The sequence below is a fragment of the Centroberyx gerrardi genome, chromosome 11, assembly GCF_048128805.1.
Source record: "Centroberyx gerrardi isolate f3 chromosome 11, fCenGer3.hap1.cur.20231027, whole genome shotgun sequence".
NCBI classification, from domain to species: domain Eukaryota; kingdom Metazoa; phylum Chordata; class Actinopteri; order Beryciformes; family Berycidae; genus Centroberyx; species Centroberyx gerrardi.
The window spans coordinates 30285101-30304698 of NC_136007.1; the positions used below are offsets into that span (position 1 = coordinate 30285101).

The 19598-nt window shown below is 41.4% G+C and overlaps 1 protein-coding gene across 1 annotated transcript in view; it reads left to right on the top strand.

Annotated features, from left to right (window-relative positions):
• The first annotated feature begins 1589 nt into the window (after positions 1-1589).
• ncam1a (neural cell adhesion molecule 1a) overlaps positions 1590-19598 on the top strand; it is a 70838-nt gene continuing 52829 nt past the window's right edge. Inside the window, exons 1-5 of the mRNA XM_071926933.2 lie at positions 1590-1715; positions 4361-4498; positions 5114-5231; positions 8281-8441; positions 9294-9436. Coding sequence (XP_071783034.2) covers positions 4375-4498; positions 5114-5231; positions 8281-8441; positions 9294-9436 — 546 coding nt within the window. The 5' untranslated portion in view covers positions 1590-1715; positions 4361-4374. The remainder of the gene's footprint in view (positions 1716-4360; positions 4499-5113; positions 5232-8280; positions 8442-9293; positions 9437-19598) is intronic.

Genomic DNA, 19598 nt, shown 5'->3' on the forward strand with positions numbered 1-19598 from the left:
CACCGGTGAAATACACTGTGGTTCCCGGGAAAAAACACACCCAAGTCGCGGCTTCTCACAGTCAGAAACACCGGTGAAATACACTCTGGTTCACCCAAAAAAAACACACAATAGGCATAGGCTATCAGTCGCTTGCTTTGAGCCCCGCTGCTGCACAGAGCGCTGTTCGCTTGTTTATTCAAAGTTTACTAATATTGAACGTGTCCTTGGGTCCCCAGCAATACACCCGCCTTGGTGTAAAAAAAAAAAAAGTCAATGTGAAAATCTTTACTCTCAGTTTTGCAAAGTGTGCCTTTGGTTTCACAATCCAATGCCTTCAAAGTAACTTTTCCTGTAGTGAATGGACACTGCTACTGAGACTATAACAACTATAATAACACCTGAAGTAAGGCAATTTGGCCTTCAAAATAAAAGTACCACATTTGCCACTACTGAAAATAATCATTACATTGAACTCTAGCTGTAAAAAAGATGCAAAAGAGATTATATTATGATGCATGGAACTTCCCAGTAGTTAATTATTATTATTCTTTGCAAAGACATATTCTACGCTTTTATTCTAAACCCCAAATTGCCTAACTTCCAATATTATCCTGGCTATCTCAGGCTATCTGTGGTTCGCTTGCTACTGGAAAGGTACTTTGAGCGCATGGATTGCTAAACCATGGGTTTTAAAACAGAGTATGGGTTTCCACACTGACTTTTTTCAATCAAGTGGCCCCCCAAGGGCTCCGCAGATTTTTCATGAATTGGATATAAAAAGTGACCACTCATAACATTTGTACGATGACATGGCTCATGTCATCTAACAGGGAAATCTGACAATAAAGCCAGAAAGAGGCTATGAAGGCTGAAAAATACATAATTTCACTGCTGATTTTCCTTTGAGCAGCTACAAATTCCCATAACAAAGTGGCAGCAAAAAGATCAGTCAAAAGAATCTGTTGTTTTTATGGTTATGATTTGACGTAAGGGGATTACCTACATTCATAATAAACATGTATTCTTTATTATGTATGTACCAGTTAAGAGACTTGACTGTTATTCTACCAACAGCTGGGAAGTGTCAGTGAACAAAAAGCCAAAATAAGTAGAATGTAAATTTTTAATCGCCACAGAAAAGCAGAAATATGCTAAAAAGGCTGTAAAGGTAAAACAACAGGTTAAATAATTAAACATATTCAAGAAAATTGTTCATCCAAAATCCTCTGAGTCTTCCTGGTAAATTTCCCAAACTACTTTAATAACTATTTAATAATATGGCTCCAGATACAGTATCCCCTTTTACTGCAGCCTTAACCAAGTTTGTCATTGATTGCTTTGTATTTTCTTTACCTTGAATACCCTCCCACACTATCTATAAATATATAAAAACTGTCATAATAAACGCTCATTTGGAGAGCCAACATCTCAACCATATGGTGTCTCATTACACTGCTAATGAAGTGTAAAGTGAGTGAGTTTGGATCCTGTCGTAATTCTCCTTTTATGCAATGTAAATATATTATGTAACATGAAAGCTTTCACCTTCGGAAATTCAGACTTGTTTGTTCTTCTTCTTCTCCCTTCAGAAAAGATCACCTTCCAGAACGCTCCCAACCCGCAGGAGTTCAACGAGGGCGACGACGCCGACATAATCTGCGATGTGGTCAGCTCACCACCGCCCACCATCATTTGGAAGCATAAGGGATCCAAGATCCAGGTTGCCAAAGATGGTAAGACAGTAAATAAAAATGTGCCAATGCTTGAGCTGCCTCCTCACCCTCAGCCCTCAATCCCCAGCTCTGATCTCACAGCCCTGCTTCCCTGAGCTTTCACCTTACTGCCAACCTTTTGTTGATTCACGCTTTCCAATCAATTTGTGACACTCCATTCCTCACCTCCCTCTCCTTCTGCCCGTCACCCGTGAGCACATCCATGCATTTTGAGTTTTTTGACCTCATAGATGACGCATGAACAGGGAAATTGTGTTTTTTGGCCCAGAAAGAACTGGATATTGTCACTAGAAAAAGACGTCTGAGAGCAGATTGGAGTTTTTGTTCTACAAACATTTCTCAGAGGCAGAGCTGCAGAAATAATGTCATTGGTAGAATTAAACCACAAAGTATCACCATTTTCCTGGGTAAGTAATGTTAGACTGAAGCTCAGTGAAAAAGACATGGGGTAAGAGAGTAGCTAATATTATGAAGCCTAGAGCTCTTGCTACTAACTGAAAAAAGGCAATATAGCCATACTAAGTTATCTAGGTTAGCTAGTTAGCCTAGCTGACATTCTAAGTTCAAGCTAACAATATTAGCCTCTGGTTATCTAGGTAAGCTAGTTAGCTAGCCTGCTCACCTTCCAACATCATGAATGAATGAAAAAATAAGTCATTATTATTTATATTTTTATTTAGATTTTGACCAGAGTTCCTTCCTTGCCATTCAACTCACCGGTTAGCTACCTTGCACTCCAAAAAAATGTGGCTTCAAGGTTTAATTCAACCAATGAGATTATTTCTGCATCCAGAACACTGTTGCCAACTTGGTGACTTTGTCACTAGCTTTAGCAACTTTTCAGACCCCCTGGTGACCTGATTTCTCAAAAGTGACTAGCGATACATCTAGCGACTTTTTCAGACCATTGGGAAAAATGTTCATGTGTTGACTCCCAAAACATTTGGTGACAAATTGGCACAGCTGATGCTAATTTGCACTACTTGCTTGTCTAAAACAAAAAAAATCCAAAGAGGTCTGATGATTTCAGCACTTCTCATATACAGCATAGCCCCTCCTTCCACTAAGAGAGAGAGAGAGAGCATGAACAGTGTAGCAAATAATATTCACATGCAAATTAGCATATGACTTCATTTGGCGACTTGTAGCAACTTTTTGAGCAGCCAATAGCTACTTTCCTTGGGAGAGAGTTGGCAAACACTGGTCCAGAACAGCTTTGCCTCCGAGAAATGTTTGTATAACTAAAACTCCAATCTGCTGTCTTAGGGCTGAGATGGAGATGAGACAGGGGACAGGACAAAGGATTTTGTTTTTCCTCTTGGACTGGGACTATTTTAACCTTAAAGTACCCCTCCCTTAGTGACCGCTGGAGAGCCTGGAGTCACCGCAGCGTTATGGTGTGCCTGCCTTATTCTTGGACTCCGGACAAGGAATGTGTTTTTCACTGGAAAAACCACTAATTGTAACCGACACTGAAAGCTCAAGCTGCTTATGTAATTTTCCTCAGAGCACCAGTTGGCCTTACCATATCAAGAGCTGCATGCTGCATTGTTATACCTCACTTTACAACTGATATTTTTCACCCTAACACGATTTGTTCAAAAAGGATTGGTTCATGAAATGTAAAGCTTTTTGCTTTTCCTCCAATACATTTTCACCAAGCCTTCAAAAGAGGTGTTGCCTGAACATGGTTTGACAATGTTTTTACACTTGCTACCAGGACGTTGTGCTAAAAGAGGATTCTCTACTCATTTCCATACGTTTTGACATCATTCTATTACAGCGGTATAAGCTCACACCTGCCTTTTACATGGATCATGTTTCACATTCACGAGACTTTAGAATAAGCCATTTCTTTTTCAATATAGTGACATCTATTCCACTGTGGTCACATTTATATTCAGACCAGCGGCTCTAATCTCACCTGTACTATTATAGACACTGAACTATATAAAAAGATGTCCAATTTTTTAGCCTAATCTTAACCTGACCTACTGATATTTTAATTTAGCTGCTAACCATTTCTGCTTTCAATGTGACAAACTCAATTCATTTCCAATTCCATGGTAGTATTAATTGCACTTTATTTTACTACAGTTTTGGAAGGCCCACACTCCTCTGATTAGACTTGAGACAGCTCCTCAGTTTGGTGTTATGTTAACACTAGAAAGACCAAGCCACAGTCAGTTGACAGCTGCTTTGAATTTTAGAATTGTAATATCTCAGCTTTAAAATGTCCCTATTTAACTGTACCGAGACCTACTTTCTGTATGAACCAGTGTTGTTAGATTTTCTAAATCAGACAAGGAAATAGTGATCAGAGTTATTTTCCCTCTTCAACTGGCTTGCTGGCCTTTTCGATCCAGAAACCCCACAGCCCTTTCTAGTGTTAAACTATCATATAGTAGAACATGCCCCTCCTTTTGGATTTTCCCTGTTCTACTAACCAGAAATAGCTCCAGCTCTATTTTTAACTCGGGACGGTTCCCATGAGGGGCAAATACAGCATTCCCCTGGACAAGAAGTATTTTTTTTTCAACCCATATAGGCCAAGTTGAGCAATTTGAAATCGCCGTTGAGTTGTCCGATTACAATCTGCGATACTCGATCAGTGACTGTTCTGTATCTGGCTTTTTCTGTTTCAGTACGATTCAAGATCATGGACAACAACCACCTCCAGATCCGCGGCATCAAAAAGACGGATGAGGGCATGTACACCTGTGAGGCGCGTGTCATGGCCAGGGGAGAAATCGACTTTAGGGCAATCAAGGTCGTCGTTAATGGTGAGCACTGCAACTCCCCTCACCACCTTCCGCTCTCTGCCCATGCTGTTGTTTAGGATATACTTACTTAAACCGTATACAGGTTTTACAAACAAGTTTTGTAATGAAATATAACGAGAAATATATTCTTTAAACGTCTGTTTAGCATTTCAGTTAAGGGAATAGCAAAATCTGTCAAAATCATTGGCCTTTAAGACATATTACCTTCTGATCTGCAATAAATCAAATCCCAGGAAAGACCTACCAGACACCGAGTGTTTAGAACAGCAATGCTTTCATTGCTGGCCATATTGTAGGTTCAATCACCATTATGTTATATCAATTGCCAATAGAGAGTATGGACACTCATTTATTTGACAATGTCATGAATTATTAATATAACTTTCTCTAATGTTACAAACACATTGTGGGGAGAAATTCAAAACCACTCCTCGCAGAATATTGTTTTCGTGCATGCACTGCTCATGTCACATTCATCTAATGAATTTCTAGGATTTCTTATGCACTGAACAGATTCAAGTTAGGATTCTGCCTCTTCAAAATAACTCATGCTTTCTTATACAGTTGCACTATGTGCTGTATATATCAGTTTTCTTAATCATTTCTCTATTTCAGTTCTTCCCAGTATCCGTACCAGGCAGTCAGAAGTCAACGCCACAGCAGACATTGGCAGCTCTGCTATGTTGGCCTGCGATGCAGACGGCTTCCCCGAACCCACCGTCACCTGGGCCCGGTATGCCATCCACTGTTGTCATTGGCCTGTATTGATAAAGCACCTCAGTGTAGGGGCCCATGATGAGGTTCAGGTCTTGCTTCTTTTTCGAGCTGGTAGAGATTCAGTGTCTTGATCAAAGACACTTGGGCAGGGTTGAGGCTGGAACCTTCCACGGTCTCCCGAACTAACCCTAACCCTCATCATCGCCAAATCATGGGGGCCGATTCAGATCTTGACTCGGCAAATGCTATGCTATATAAATAATGTGCAAATATAAATAGTCTTAGTGCCATGCAGTGGTCAGGTAGGCGGGTCCTCTGGGGACGTGTGTGGTCCTCTGTCTCCAGCTGCCTGGCGCAGTTCTCAATGGCAATGACTAGGCACACCAAAGAATATACACTATGGGTGTTTTCATGCTTGGTCCAGTTCAGCCTCTCAAGTGGAGTCAGTCCAATGATATAACAACATGTGAACACATCAAATGAACTCAGACCCCTCTAAAACGAACCAAAAACTCAGACCACCCCAGGGGGTGGTCGGATTTCGGTCCGTTTGTAGTCCGTCTTGTGGTCCGATTGATTAGTGCAATGTGAAAGCAAAGCGCCCCCAGTCCGCTTTGTTGGCTGTTTGGCCTTTTTGCTCTATGCCTTTTTATCTTGAGGCTTGCCATACATACTTAGCTGCAATGTCCCGTGACCACATGTGGAAAAACAAAGACAATGGCAGTTTGTGTAGAGCGAGGGGTCGTGTGGACTCGGGCAATTCTGGTTTCCACGACAAAATGATACAAACATTTGCAGTGTCTTGAAGAAAACCACCCATAATGCAATGTTACGCAGGTGGGGCCTGAGTTCTGAAGGAGTTGTGGTGTGAACAACAAGTGGTCTGAGATCTCGTCAATGCTGGTGGACCAGAAAAGAGAGCTGAGTCCTCTTCTGAGTCCACTTACATTGTGAACACAAAGAGGACCGAGTTCACGATCAAGGACTGTTTTCCATCATGTTGTTCTCTAACAGTCATCTTTGCCATATGACCATCAGGATGTCGAATGCACAAAAACACATTTATTGGAACAGGAAGAACAATAACATCCCGTAAACATTCAATTGGTATGCGATACAGATGTGGCCATAACAAGTGCTTGCACCAAGTTTCAAGGCAACGAGCAGTGCAGCTGCAGAGCGGCTTGCAGGCGAGTTTAGTAGAAAGCAGCTATCATTAAGAAACTTGTCCGTTGAAATGAAACTTATTTTTGATAAATAGTGCAGTGGTTGCTTATAGGAAAAGCTGCCTAAATCATTTCAGATGTTTTTATCCAGTTAATATCCCGGGGGGCATGTTGCCAACTCAGTCTTTGTGCGCTGTCGCTGTCGTTTGTGCAAAACTGAATTAAAGGAGCACAGTGTTTAAAGGCAATGCCTCAGCAGAAAGACGTGGAAAAGAGAAAAGTCCATGGTCTGGTTATCCAGCATATCAAGGTTTGAATAAACCTGTGTAAGGTATTAAATCAGGGTCATATTGCTTTTGAGTTTGTAGAAAAAATTTCACAAATGTTTGTACATTTACAGATGTTCATCACCATATTAAAATATGTGAAATATTGCATGAATACATTCAAATGTGTGAATGTGCAGAAAACATTTTAAAGATCATTTTTGCTGCACTATCAAGACCAAGATCAAGTTGTAGTGCAAACAAGTTCTCGATACTGCACGAGCAGATAGCCCCTTCATCACCAACTGCAAGTGCAAATTGTGCTTCAGCTGTAAGACTGATCCACCAAGGCTGGCACCCTTGCGCCCTAAAGCCCCTTTATAATTGGAGTGTTCTCTGATCAGATCTGTGATTCTAGGATGGAAAAGCCTCTCCCCTGTTTGTCTGACTTGCTGGCGACACTGCCTGCGTCTTGCAGCAGTGATAGCGGCCATTCGGAATGGCTGAACTCTTTACTCCACCTTTTAAAGGATCTTATATCCACAACAAAAATTTGGGGGACTTTGTGTTGCGAAGTGTTAGTGAATCTTGATTTGCATGGCCTCGCCATGCAAATCAAGATTGTGCCGAAAGTCTATTTTTCTTTTTTTCTATTAGGCAGCTTTCTACTCTTCGGGAATTTGGGCCCCAGTGTACACATGAAATAGTGTATTCCATGGTTTGGAATTTGCGTATCTCAAACCGCGTAAGACCCATGCAGCTTCACGCAGTCTGAATCGGGCCCATGACAAATGCAGTGCCAAAACCCGGCCTCCGATGCTTGATCACAACTCAATTGTGACAAGTTTAATAAATAATCTCCATACATCTGTTTGTTCCATGTACTGTCATCTTTACTGCCGCATCACTAACTGCTGTCATCAAGCAGCAGAAACGTGCTGCAGAGGAATCTTTAAATAAAGCATGTCGCAGAGATTAAAGACTCTGATGACGGTCACCACAGCTGTCTTTCATGCGGCACAGTCGATGCCCGGTGTGGGCGGTGAGGGCGAGGAGATGCATGCGATCCAATCTGGCCAGAGGAGAGCTGGAGACAGACAAGGATGTTGGAAGGATAGATGGGTGCGGCGGTGGAAGAACAGAAGGCTAAAGCTCTATTTGTTATGGTTTCCTAGGGCTGCTGACAGCGCTGTCATTCATTATCCGCCTGCAAATGCTTCAGGATGGCTGCTACTACAAGCGCGCACATAATTCAACCTCTATCGGAGACGTTTGCTTATAGGGTTAAAGCGAGTGTTCAAAATTGCAAAAAAAAAATTATTCTTTTACATGACAATGCATCATCATCAAACGGGTGCGCGGCCTTCATAAGAAACGCAGACGCAAGGTCTAAAAGGGAGACAAATAAAAGCTTCGGATGCAGTTCCTACATTAGAGATGTTCTCAGAAGCGTAGAGGGCAGCTTTTTTGTCTGCCAGCCTTTTTTTGTTTACCAGCTGCTCTCTGCCTCAGATAAAACCCCATACACATCATTGTCAGTGAGTTAAGAAACTTATTTGTAGGCCCCTCAAGTTGTGTAAGCACACTGGCGATGTGAACCCTGCGTGTCTTTCCCCTTTTCCCTCTTCTACAGTAACAACGTTGTCCTTGAAACGGATGATAAGTACAGCCTGAACGAGGATGGCTCGGAATTGATAATAAAAGATGTCAAGAAAGTGGATGAAGGAGATTACACTTGCATTGCCAAGAACAAGGCGGGGGAGAAAGCCGAGGAAGTCAGCCTGAACGTGTTCGGTAAGAGAATAACTCCATTTCCTTACAGTAGCGAAAAGAACACTGTGCCTGTAACTGTCTGGCTTTGGCCTTTTCCTTTGCACTTATTGACATTTGCTATACCTTTCTCTACAGTTTTTCCAGTGGTTGAGCACAGGGTTATGCAGCGTTAAGCATACAGTTTAAAGAAAAGCGTGTCCTATTGGAAACTAACTAAGCCACCTGTTAGGACAGTGAAAAATTTCACACTAGAGTTCTTGAGAAATTTGCACCAGCCTCATTTGTGTGATACAACCCTTTACGTATACTTTCATATCTGTAGTAGTTAGAGATGGGACAATATATCGAAATTCAATATATCACAATGCAAAAATATGACAGTATCGTGTGGCAGAAAAATTAATCGCGATTTTAGCTCCGTTTAATTCTGCTGTGGTAATCACAATTTCACAAGCTCTCCATCCAAATTATATTATTTGCACATTGTAATGACAGCGTTTTTTCATTGTTTATATTTTAGCAAGCCAAAGCCATTGCTTGAAAGATTTGTGTCTCAGAAATAAACACAGTCAGACTTTGTTGTCATTGAACTTTTATTTATTACATTGTATTGTGGTTGTATCGAAATGTGAACCACATATCGTGTACCAAATCGTATCGTGAGATAAGCATATTGTCCCATCCCTAGTAGTAACAGTAAGAATAAGTAACAGAGCTGCTCGAAAGGACACGTATGCAAGAGACGTATGAGAGACCACTAACTTGCACTTGCATAACAGATGCTAACAGGAGGCCGGTGCCAGAAACAAAACCTATTTCTAAAGGTTTCTAAAAACCTTACTTTGAATAATACATATTCTGTTTGGTTTCTAGTGCAACCTAAGATCACCTACCTGAACAACCAGACTGCCTCAGAGCTGGAGGAGCAAGTCACCCTGACCTGTGAGGCCTCAGGCGACCCGACGCCCACCATCGCCTGGAGTTTCGGACGTAGGGTTTTCACCGAAGGAGAGCAGGTACTGATGCCGGACAACCAGGGGAAGGGATAGGAAACCCGGGATTTCTCTCCTTTGTCATGTTCATCTTCACTCTAGAGTGTGAAAAACTAAATAAGAGCTGAAAAACGGCAACTACCTAGTCAAAATGCAATTCTCTAACAGTAGCATGTAAACAACAATTTAAAAAATGTCACTACAAAGTGCAGATAATATAATTTGGATGGAGAGCTTGTGAAACTGCGATGGGCAATGCATTTGTGATTCCTACAGCAGAATAAAATGGAGCTAATATCGCTTGCACCTAGTTCTCAGCAACGACAGACCTGCGTGCTTGAAACGGTCCAAATTCTGAAAATCCACTCCACTCCTCTCCTCTCATCCCCCAACTCATCTCTTATCTCCTGCCCTTGCCTCCTTCTCTGTCAGTTTGAAATTAGATGTTTTGTTTTCCATACGCCCCTTCTCCACTGCTGTGCCACGTATTCAGTACACAGCCAGTTCTCTCTCTTGACCTTACAGCTGTCTAATAAAACACCACATTCCTAGTTTTTAAGACACACATTGGCCCCCCCAAAACTAAGTGTTTTGTTTTGCAGTTCTGCTCGCAAAAAGAAAATGTGCACTCACCAAAACTGTTTACTTTTTTTTTTCTTTTTTACCTGAGCTATCCATTCCATTCATCCATCCGTGCGCCCATCCATTTTCTAGCCGCTTATCAGGGTCATGGTGGAAACAGGGAAAGCAGAGTTATCATCCCTGCTAAAGGTACAGGACGGTATTCCGCTTGGTTGATGGAAGCAGCGACCATATCTTGGTTTTTAAGGTGAAATGGCAGAGATGGCATGTAGGCGAGAACCGCTGTTATTAGTATGACACCTTAACTAAGTGTTAATTCATTAGTCATTTGGTAAAAAACTGTTACCACCCCAGCCCATCAGCGGGTGTTCCTCTTCTCATCAACCCAGATCCAACCCCAAACCCCCCCCCACCCCCCCACCCCCCTGCCCCGCTCCTCACCCCCAGTGTCTGCATTTTTTTTAAATCGCGCAGCAGGCCGAGAAATGCTCAGACTGGGTGTTACTCTAATTACTGTTACTCTCTCTACTCTAAGCCTTGAGCCTCTCTCTATCTCTAAATCAAATTGTTTTGACCTCACTTACTCTTGCAGATACATTTGTGATAACCCACGCTGGAAATGAGTGGGCACTTTTTCTTCGGGGCTGCCGCTCAGCATGAACACGACACCACGAGAGTAAATGACGCTGTGCATGTGAAACCGTGTACGGGTTATGCATCTTTGTCACGCTCTGGTTTCTCTCTACATGTCCTTTGGGACAGTTTGAAGATAACACTAGATTAAAGCTTTGGGTCTTTAACATGGTAATAAGACGCATGTAGGCTATGAATACCCTCCTTGTGCATGTTCTCAAATACAGTGGCCTCTCAGTGTGTTGGCACTCACCAGCTTGAAGAGAGAATCTCATCCCAACTCTATTGTTATGCTCTTATCAGCTCATTAAAATGGTATAATTTTGAAAAACCCATCTTAGCGGTCTATTCTGACAGCGCGCGTCATGTGAGCAGAAGACGGATTAGTCACTTCAGAGGGGTAATTTTCTGCTGTGAATGCAGTAAACAGTATTAACACTTGATAATTACCTTGCAGCTTCTAGCAGGTTCGTGGATTCGGGAAGAACACTTCATACAGTGGTGCCTCTGTTTGCGTCAGAAACTGCAAAAATCATATCAAAAGGGATATTTCCCTTACATCTCTGATATCAAACCGAGTTTAAATGTTACCAACAGTGGATGTATGCAACATAAGGTATGCTATTCTTGGAGACACGTAAATGCAGTTAGGCACCTTTCGTGTTGGAGTCCTAGGGGACGTGGAGGGAGTCAGTTGCACTACATTTGGGCCACGCTGCCCTACTTTACTTCAAATCCTCCGTCCAGCTGTATTCAACTGGGTGAGTGAGATGGAGTGTGTGTTAAAGGCGCTATGTGTAGCCTTTTTAAACACCGATATATCATTGTCAAATTAATTGTGATGCCTGGGCATAATGACAATGAGGTGCTAGGTCGGATTCCAAACCAGGACGTCACAGAATCAGACCGGTGGTGTCTGAGATATCAGACATGTTTGACGCATGGACGGACACACACACGTCCCATAGTCCACCCTGCACCGTTTCATCATGCGGGCCACATCCCCCATAAACCTTGTTGTTTCCTGTCATAAAGAGGGTGTTGCCTCTTCGGGTTTTCTCTTCGGTTTTACTGAGGAGGATAAACATGTTAGAAGTGATTTTTCAATCAGGCCTTCCACTCCTTCCACCATCTGCCATTGCCATAAACGCTGAAGGCTTTCGCTCTGTTTGCTCTGCAAGAACAGCGCCCTCTTCCGGTTTTGTGCCGTAAAGCAATCCAGCAGTCTCAAGTGATCCCTCTAAGTCTGACCCGGTGGCACACAATGTAAAATGCAGTGGCCTTGTTTACAGTAATATCTCAAAATGAATGTGTGAATGATTTATTGATGGCAGAATGATACAAGTAGCACCTTTAAAGGAGAACTCGTGAAAAACTTGTATAATGGAAGACATGGGGAGAAAGCATACTGGAGCAGAAAGAGTAGTCAGCTGTTGAGTGAAATGATTTCTTGGGCCTAATTTGAGCTGGGGCCTCTTTGAATCCAGCACCTGTCAGTTCTGCTCCAATACTTATTTCAAGTGGCAATACACATAATTACATTCAAAACGCCTTGCAAAGATGACCAAATAGACACATTAGGGATGGGCAATTAATCATTCTTATCCTGATTTTGCCTAGCTTTACAAATTAAGCACCGCAATCAAAAACATTACACTGTAAAAAGGTTTGCCTCTGTAATCAATACAAGATAATGTTGTTTAGCAGGAATGAGTGCAAAGGAGTCCCGTGAGAACTCTTGTTGACTGAGTTGAGTACTCATTTGTATTTACAGCCGGGGATGTTATGCAAATTTACTTCCACACACTTGCAGCTGTCCAATACAACCGCAGTCATCCTGTCGGTCACTTGGACAGCTCCACTGCAACAATGGGGTGTGAAGTAGGGTTTCCGACCCACGTGGGTTTGGGGAGGCTGATGCCGCTAGAGAGATTTCCGGAGCTGCTGAGAAATCTGCATTTTGAGTATTTGCGCATACTTGTTTGGAATCTGATCAAAATGGCTCATGAGAATGAGTTCAGGTTAAGGGCTTCCCATAGACAACCAGGTGGCAAAATACTGTATTGGTCTAACTCTAGTGTGAAGTGGTACTTTGATAGTAGCTGTTGAGAGTGAGCAAAGTGTAAACTCCCCAGCCCAGGTCTTTTCATCTGATCCAGAAATCAGAATCAGAACCTTCCCAGTCGCAAGCTTGACTCTTTATTATTCACTATTATTATTATTGACAATTACTGCTATTATTTACTATTTTTGAGGCTGTCATTACCACCACTTTAACCAATTTGTTTGGTAAAATAGCTGCAGTGCCATAACTCATAAATGTAGTAGAATCACAATGACTAGTGAAACTCTTTAGCTCAATCACACAACACTGCATACACTGGATCCAGGTTGACTTAACAGCCAGTGGTTTCGTGACATCATTCAAGCTGACTTCAAGCTGAATTGAGGGCCGGGGCGCATTAGTCAGTCATATGACAGACTTGGCTTTTGTGTTCAATGCTAATCCAGACACTGTGAAATTAGTCAGACGAATTAAAATCAAACAACTTGGAATTCACTCAAGCAGCTATGAGCGGGCATGGGGAAAAACACAGATTTAAAACTGAGGGGGCATTCATTTTATCTGAAGGTGCAATGCACCCCTAATACACCCTGGTGGAACCGGTGTTGTGCCAAAATTTGCATTCTCTAAAAAAAACGTGTGTTTCCCCTGGCGGTGTCTTAGCCTCAATTTCATGCAGTTTTTGGGGATTGTTCTCCTATCGCTGGCTTTTCAAACGGTAAACGAACATTTTACAAACATTTCACAGGATTACAAAGAATGACAGTAGCCTACTGCAACTAACCTACCTAGTTGCCTCATAATGAACAGAGATCACGCTTGTTTGTGATCTTATTGTGTCAAACCACAAGTGTCCATAGATTCTACAGGAAGTTGCCAGGCTATACATTGGTCTGCTTGTTATTTATTAAGTGCATCTCACTGGAAATCGGCCTTCGCCTGGTTCGTAATTAAGTTAACATCATTAAACTATAAACACTTTCTTTGTAGTATGATCATGTTTTTCCCCCATTCAACTTCCAAGAGTTGTCAGATGAGAATTCTTTTCTCCGAATAGACTCCGCTAAAGTGGCCATAGTCTTTTCCAATTAACAGTACCATTTGTTACTGACAATCAACAGAGGCAATCACGCAGCGCATTCACAGCATTGTGAGTTATTGAATCTCATCCTCCTCTAACAAGAATAATCCACCTGCAAGAAAGGACTCGGGCATCGGCGCTCACAGACGTCGGCGAGCAACTTCCTCCATTCACAGTCTGTCATCACGCTTCTCCCTCCTATCTATCACTGTCTGATGAATTTTAAATTAATGCCACTGCAATCAGAAAATCCTGCTGATCGTTCGGTAATAGCTGTCGCTAATTTTCATTGGCTCCTTTATTACCCGGTCATTCATCATTGGTCTGTTTCCCCGTTCGCCTCGCTCTGTCTTCCATTTGTGGTTTATCAGGGTTTATGGAGTTGTACATCACATCGGCCAGACTACAAGCGCGCAGGTATATTCATAATGATGTGCGATGACAGAACGGGTCATTTTACCGGCTGGTGCGGCCTCTTTTGAATGTCAGTGTCTTGTACAAAGTAGAATGGATGTTATCGCCGTATGCAAATTTGTCTGTCAGGAAAGTTCACTTCTCGGACCGGAGGATTTCAATTTGATGCCGAGGTTCAGTTCACATTGCATAGCATATGACTTATCTAAATGTACTTGTCATTAACAGAAGATAACTGGCGCAGACCAGTGTGCCATACGTAAATAAATGAGTTAATCAAAACACAGAATGCCATGATGACAAAGGCGCTGATTAGCAAAACAAAGTCCCTAGATACCATTAATGGCTCGCTTGTCATTAGTTCCTTTCTCTGCAGATGCTTCAAGAGCGTTGTAAAGGCCCAAAACATAGTAATTGACCATAATGTAATAACTGCCTATAATGTAATAAAATCAAATGTAATAAAGCTCATAACGTCATAAAAATCCAATAACGTAGTAAAATCTTGAACCTGTAATGTAATAGCTTTTTTGCTCGTAACGTGATAACTTCTTACGTTATTGCTTGTTTATTATATTACAGGCCTGATAACAATATTTTTGCTAAACAATATAATAACATAAGCCAGTAATGTAATAATAGTACAAACACATGTGAATTCAAAGCACTTGTGCTTTTTTTGGACACATGTTGGTTTTCATATGTGAAATAAAATGTTCACACTGTTGTGCTGTTTTTCCACATTTTATTCACGTTTTCACCTGCCGTAATATTTGTTTCGCACGTGAAAACGTCACACGCAAAGAGACAGTTCACAGGTGAAAATATAATTTATATGTGGGCATGGGAAATTTCACATGTTCACATATGAAAACCAACATGTGCTCAACATGTGCTTTGAATTCACACGTGGGGTTTCACATGTAGCTTTTTTGTAAAGGAACTGAGACGCTCCCATGATGACTTGGCGCCACTTCTGTAAATGTCCTTTGACTCCAAAGGAGAGTTCAAGGGAACCTCTACCCATAACGTTGTCTGACTTTGCATTCTACAGTATCATTGTATTGTGTTAGTATTGCCTTTTTGTAATATTTTAATTGAGTAATATCATTGATTCAGGATCGGAATTATCATCCTCCTAATACATCCTACTTAACTTGCTGGAAAAAATCATTCAGTCCTGTCCAATGTGCAAACGAAACATCATAAAGTTGTTGTTTTTTTATTCAAAATGTGTGCACTTCTGTTTGAACCATGAACTTGTTACAAATCCAGTCTCCACTCATTTCATCTTCATGTGTGTGGATCCTCTACAACGGCTTACTTTGCTCCCATTTTGTCGCTCTTTGTCTTTGTGTCCTGTGTGTTTGTCCTCTCTAGGCTTCTTGGACTCGGCCAGACACATATGAGGTATGGCTACTAAATACCGTAGCCTGACTCTAGTTGGAGTAGCCCACTTACACAATAGGCCAACCCTCTTTATTGCAGAGCAGAAGTGTTGTCATTCAGCCCATATTTAGTACACTACATTTAGTAGTGTACTAAATAAGTAGTCCATTAAATATGTAGTACAGTGCATTTAAGCCATTTAGTTCCAGTACGCATTTAGACTTGCCCTATTTATTGAATTCCTTTTCAAGATGCAGAAAACAGCATCTAAAAGTAGACGTTCCATTTTTCCGGCCATATAGCGTTCTGCTATTTCCTCCTGTCATGGTCTGGTTAGTTTTCAGACTTGCGTCGATGCAGGCAAGGAACTTTCCAGAGGTGACTGAGGCCTGCACGGAGTAGTAGGCCAGCAGCTCTGCATCCTCAAACAGCCAACACTGTCTGCTCTGCTACGGGCCGGCCAAGCTAGCTGTGCTACAGACACAGCACTAACCCACCAAGCTGTATTAGGCCCTAACATAGTGGTTCTCAACCATGCACTATCATGACCCAGCAGAGGTGGGGACTCAAGTCACAAGTCACAATTTTAATTGCTTGAGACTTGACTTGATGCATGAAGAGAAGACTCGAGACTTGACTTGGGTGCTGGTGACTTGGGACTTGACTTTGACTTGCACTTTGACGACTTGAAACGGTTTCTAAAGTCTTGACTTGAGATCTTGTGTTTGTGTAAATTATTTAGATTGAAAGTGATGAGATTTGTTCCACCAGACGACTGAATTTAAATTCTGTTTTCTGAATTTGTATGGAATGATTGAATTTATTGAAGTTGAAACTGATTATAGAAATCAAACTCATGATGCTCTTACCAAGTTTTTATCCTATTAAAACAATATTGTATTGAAAAGTCCTAGATATTTAGTTTTCTTTAAGATATTAAATTGATACTGGACTCTTGATTTGTCCTGACTTGACTTGCTGTTCTACATTTAGACTTGAGACTTGACATTAATGACATGGACTTGACTTGGTAATCTACATTTAGACATGGGACTTGACTTGAGACTTGTGCCCCAAGACTTGAGACTGACTTGGGACTCGAGCAAAGTTGACTTGGTCACACCTCTGTGACCCAAGAATGTGCAGGTTTTCATGCCAAACCAAACACGACAGCAGCTGATTTCACTGACTAACACACCTTCAACCAGAGAGGAGGGTCTCATCAGGGGAATCAGCTGCTGTCGTGTTTGGTTGGAACGAAAACCTGCAGACGTCATGGCACACGGTTGAGAACTATACTGCCCTGAGATAGACCTTCACATAACATGCTAACTTCACTCGCTGCCATATAGACATGATCAGTAAAGGAATGAACTTAATACACCTTACTGAGCTGCAATGTCAAAATACACGATGAGATGCTCTTAAGAGTGAGGAGTTTCCCTCATTAAAAAAACAGCACATGATAACAAATCAACATCTGCAGCTAAAAATTCAGGGCAATGTGTGAGCACTCTACCAATATTGGCAGCGTGCAATAAAATCTTTGATTACACCTAGTGTTCTGCCAACTTCTGTGCTTCCAAAAACCTAAGAAAAAAAATGGAAAGGAAGATATGGACAAACCTCTATGCATAAACATGGATTGCATGTTTCTGAGAATATTACTTTTAGCTCCACCGCAACCTGTTCACCTTCCTTATAAGCCTCTCCTCCACTGACTGGACTTCATAACTTTCACCAGCCAATGAAGTCAGTGAGTGTCTTGATTTATGTCCATATTTCTTCAAGTTTATTTCAATTATCACAGCACATAAGTCCGCTTAACGCCAAGTGTCATCCCAGCATGTGACCAGTGACGCGTCACACTGTTGATGGAGTGCTCCAACAGTCGCCTGGATTTCAAGCTGTGTGATTTATGGCTCCACGGACCACGGCCACAGCATATTTATTATTATGTGCTGTTTGTATCATTATATAAGTGATTTTGTAGCATATGGTTTATTCTCTTCTGATTGGTTCCATGGTCACTTTTTACCACTCAAAAATATGAATATCACCTCCAAACATGACATTGACTGCATTGATAAAATGCTGCAGGATGTATGGGATTGAACCATATTCCCATAACCGTATCGTTTGCTATTTACTGTTATGGGTGAATTATATTGATTTGATGATGTTTCCCCTGTAGGTTTTCCTTACCTAGGTTTTACCAACTAACTAGTATGAGTAGACTATTAGTGGTTTTGCTGTAGTTTAGTCCTCTCCTCTGTCAGTAGCCGATTGGCCTGTTGAAAAAGCTGTTTGTATTCAACTTCTTCTACTGTGTACTTGCTTTTGATCATTGAAATTAGGTGCTTTGATCTTTCTTTCTGATCAACAGTCTCATAAAATTGTGTGAAATGAGCACAAACTATGAAACGCAAATTATGTGTTGTGGACACAAATTATGTGAACGTTCCACTCCTCCACCATGAACTGAACCATGTGGCAATACCACAAATTGGATTATGTTATAATAGCACAAATTAGTAAAGGATCTTTGGTTAAGGTTTGGATTAAGGTTAGGTTGATCCTGGTTAAGGTTTGGATTAAGGTTAGGTTGATCCTGCTGTTGGCTTTATGTGGAGTATGTATGTATGTCACCTCCCTTTCACAAATGTTTCAATTAGGACTTCGACACCTCCAGCCAGCCAGGAGCATTTACCACCAAACACAGCGCCTGCGACTTCTGTGAAAGCCTTTTTGAGAGCAAATCAAGGCACTCATTCCCGGCGATTTTACAGGAGAAAATAATAGCGGTCTATCGGAATCAATAAGAAAAAAATCTAATAATACCCAGATTCTCTTAATCATCAGTTGACACCAGAGTGCATTCAGTGACAGGTCAAGACACACAAAAATCTGGCTCGCATTGTGATGGGAATTCTACATAGTCTGGATGCAGTCCAGGCGCATTGTGCATACAAGCAATGTAAAGAGAAGGAGACAGTGAGCAGGGAAAAGTAATTCAGACAGATCTAACACTAGAAAGGCTGTTCTGAATTAAAATTATTAAATTCAAATATTAAAATTGAAATGTCTCAGCATTCAGAATGTCCCTCCACCTTCTATACAAATCAGTGTTACATTTTCAAAATCATTCAAGGAAATATTAGTTATAATTATATTCCTCTCCTTCAGCTGATAGCTTGTTGGCCTTCTCTTAGAATCCCAAAATCCATTGGCCTTTGTGTTATATAATAAATCCAGCCACAGGAGACCCATGACAGCCATTTTCGAGTCGACATACATTGATGTATGCGTTCACACCAATAACCGTACCGAGACTGCCTGAAAATGCTGAGGGCAAACTGCAGTCTGGACTGATGCTCATATTCAACTTTTTATTCATGTGTTCTTACCTGGTATAAAGACCAGAGATGGTAAATTATGGGGGAATTTTCATATTTGTTTTGACTCCCCTGCTCCCCGGCTGGCAAAGTCCAGTTCGCTTGCATTTGGCCAAAGTGAACCTAAACGAACCAAATACAAAAATATTACAAAGTAAACTTTTCAACTATGATTTGGACCAAAGAAAACAAACTATAGGTGTGATCGCACCTTAAATGTATAGTCTAGGAAAGACCTTGTCATATACCCCTTGTCCCCAAAGGGAGGGGGTGAGACAGATAGAAATAGAGTTTAACGAGATACAGTAGTTTGTATGTGGCTGTGTAGATAAAACAATTGAAGGCAAGAATACCACAAAAGAAAACTTGCCGTCTCATGATGATCTATGATTATTAGTGTTCAGAGTTTATGTTTCTGAAGATATCGTCAATCTACTGCGCTGCACAGCAGTAAAGAGAAAAATGTAACCACAATAAATATTTAGATGTAGCCTGTGCGAGAAAATCCACTGGTGATGAATGCACTTTAAAAAAAAAAGGCTGGGATTGATCAAACTAATCTGCAGCCTTGGATCATATTTTTGGCGCCGCTTGCATCGGACCCTGGCTGACCCGGACTCTGCAATA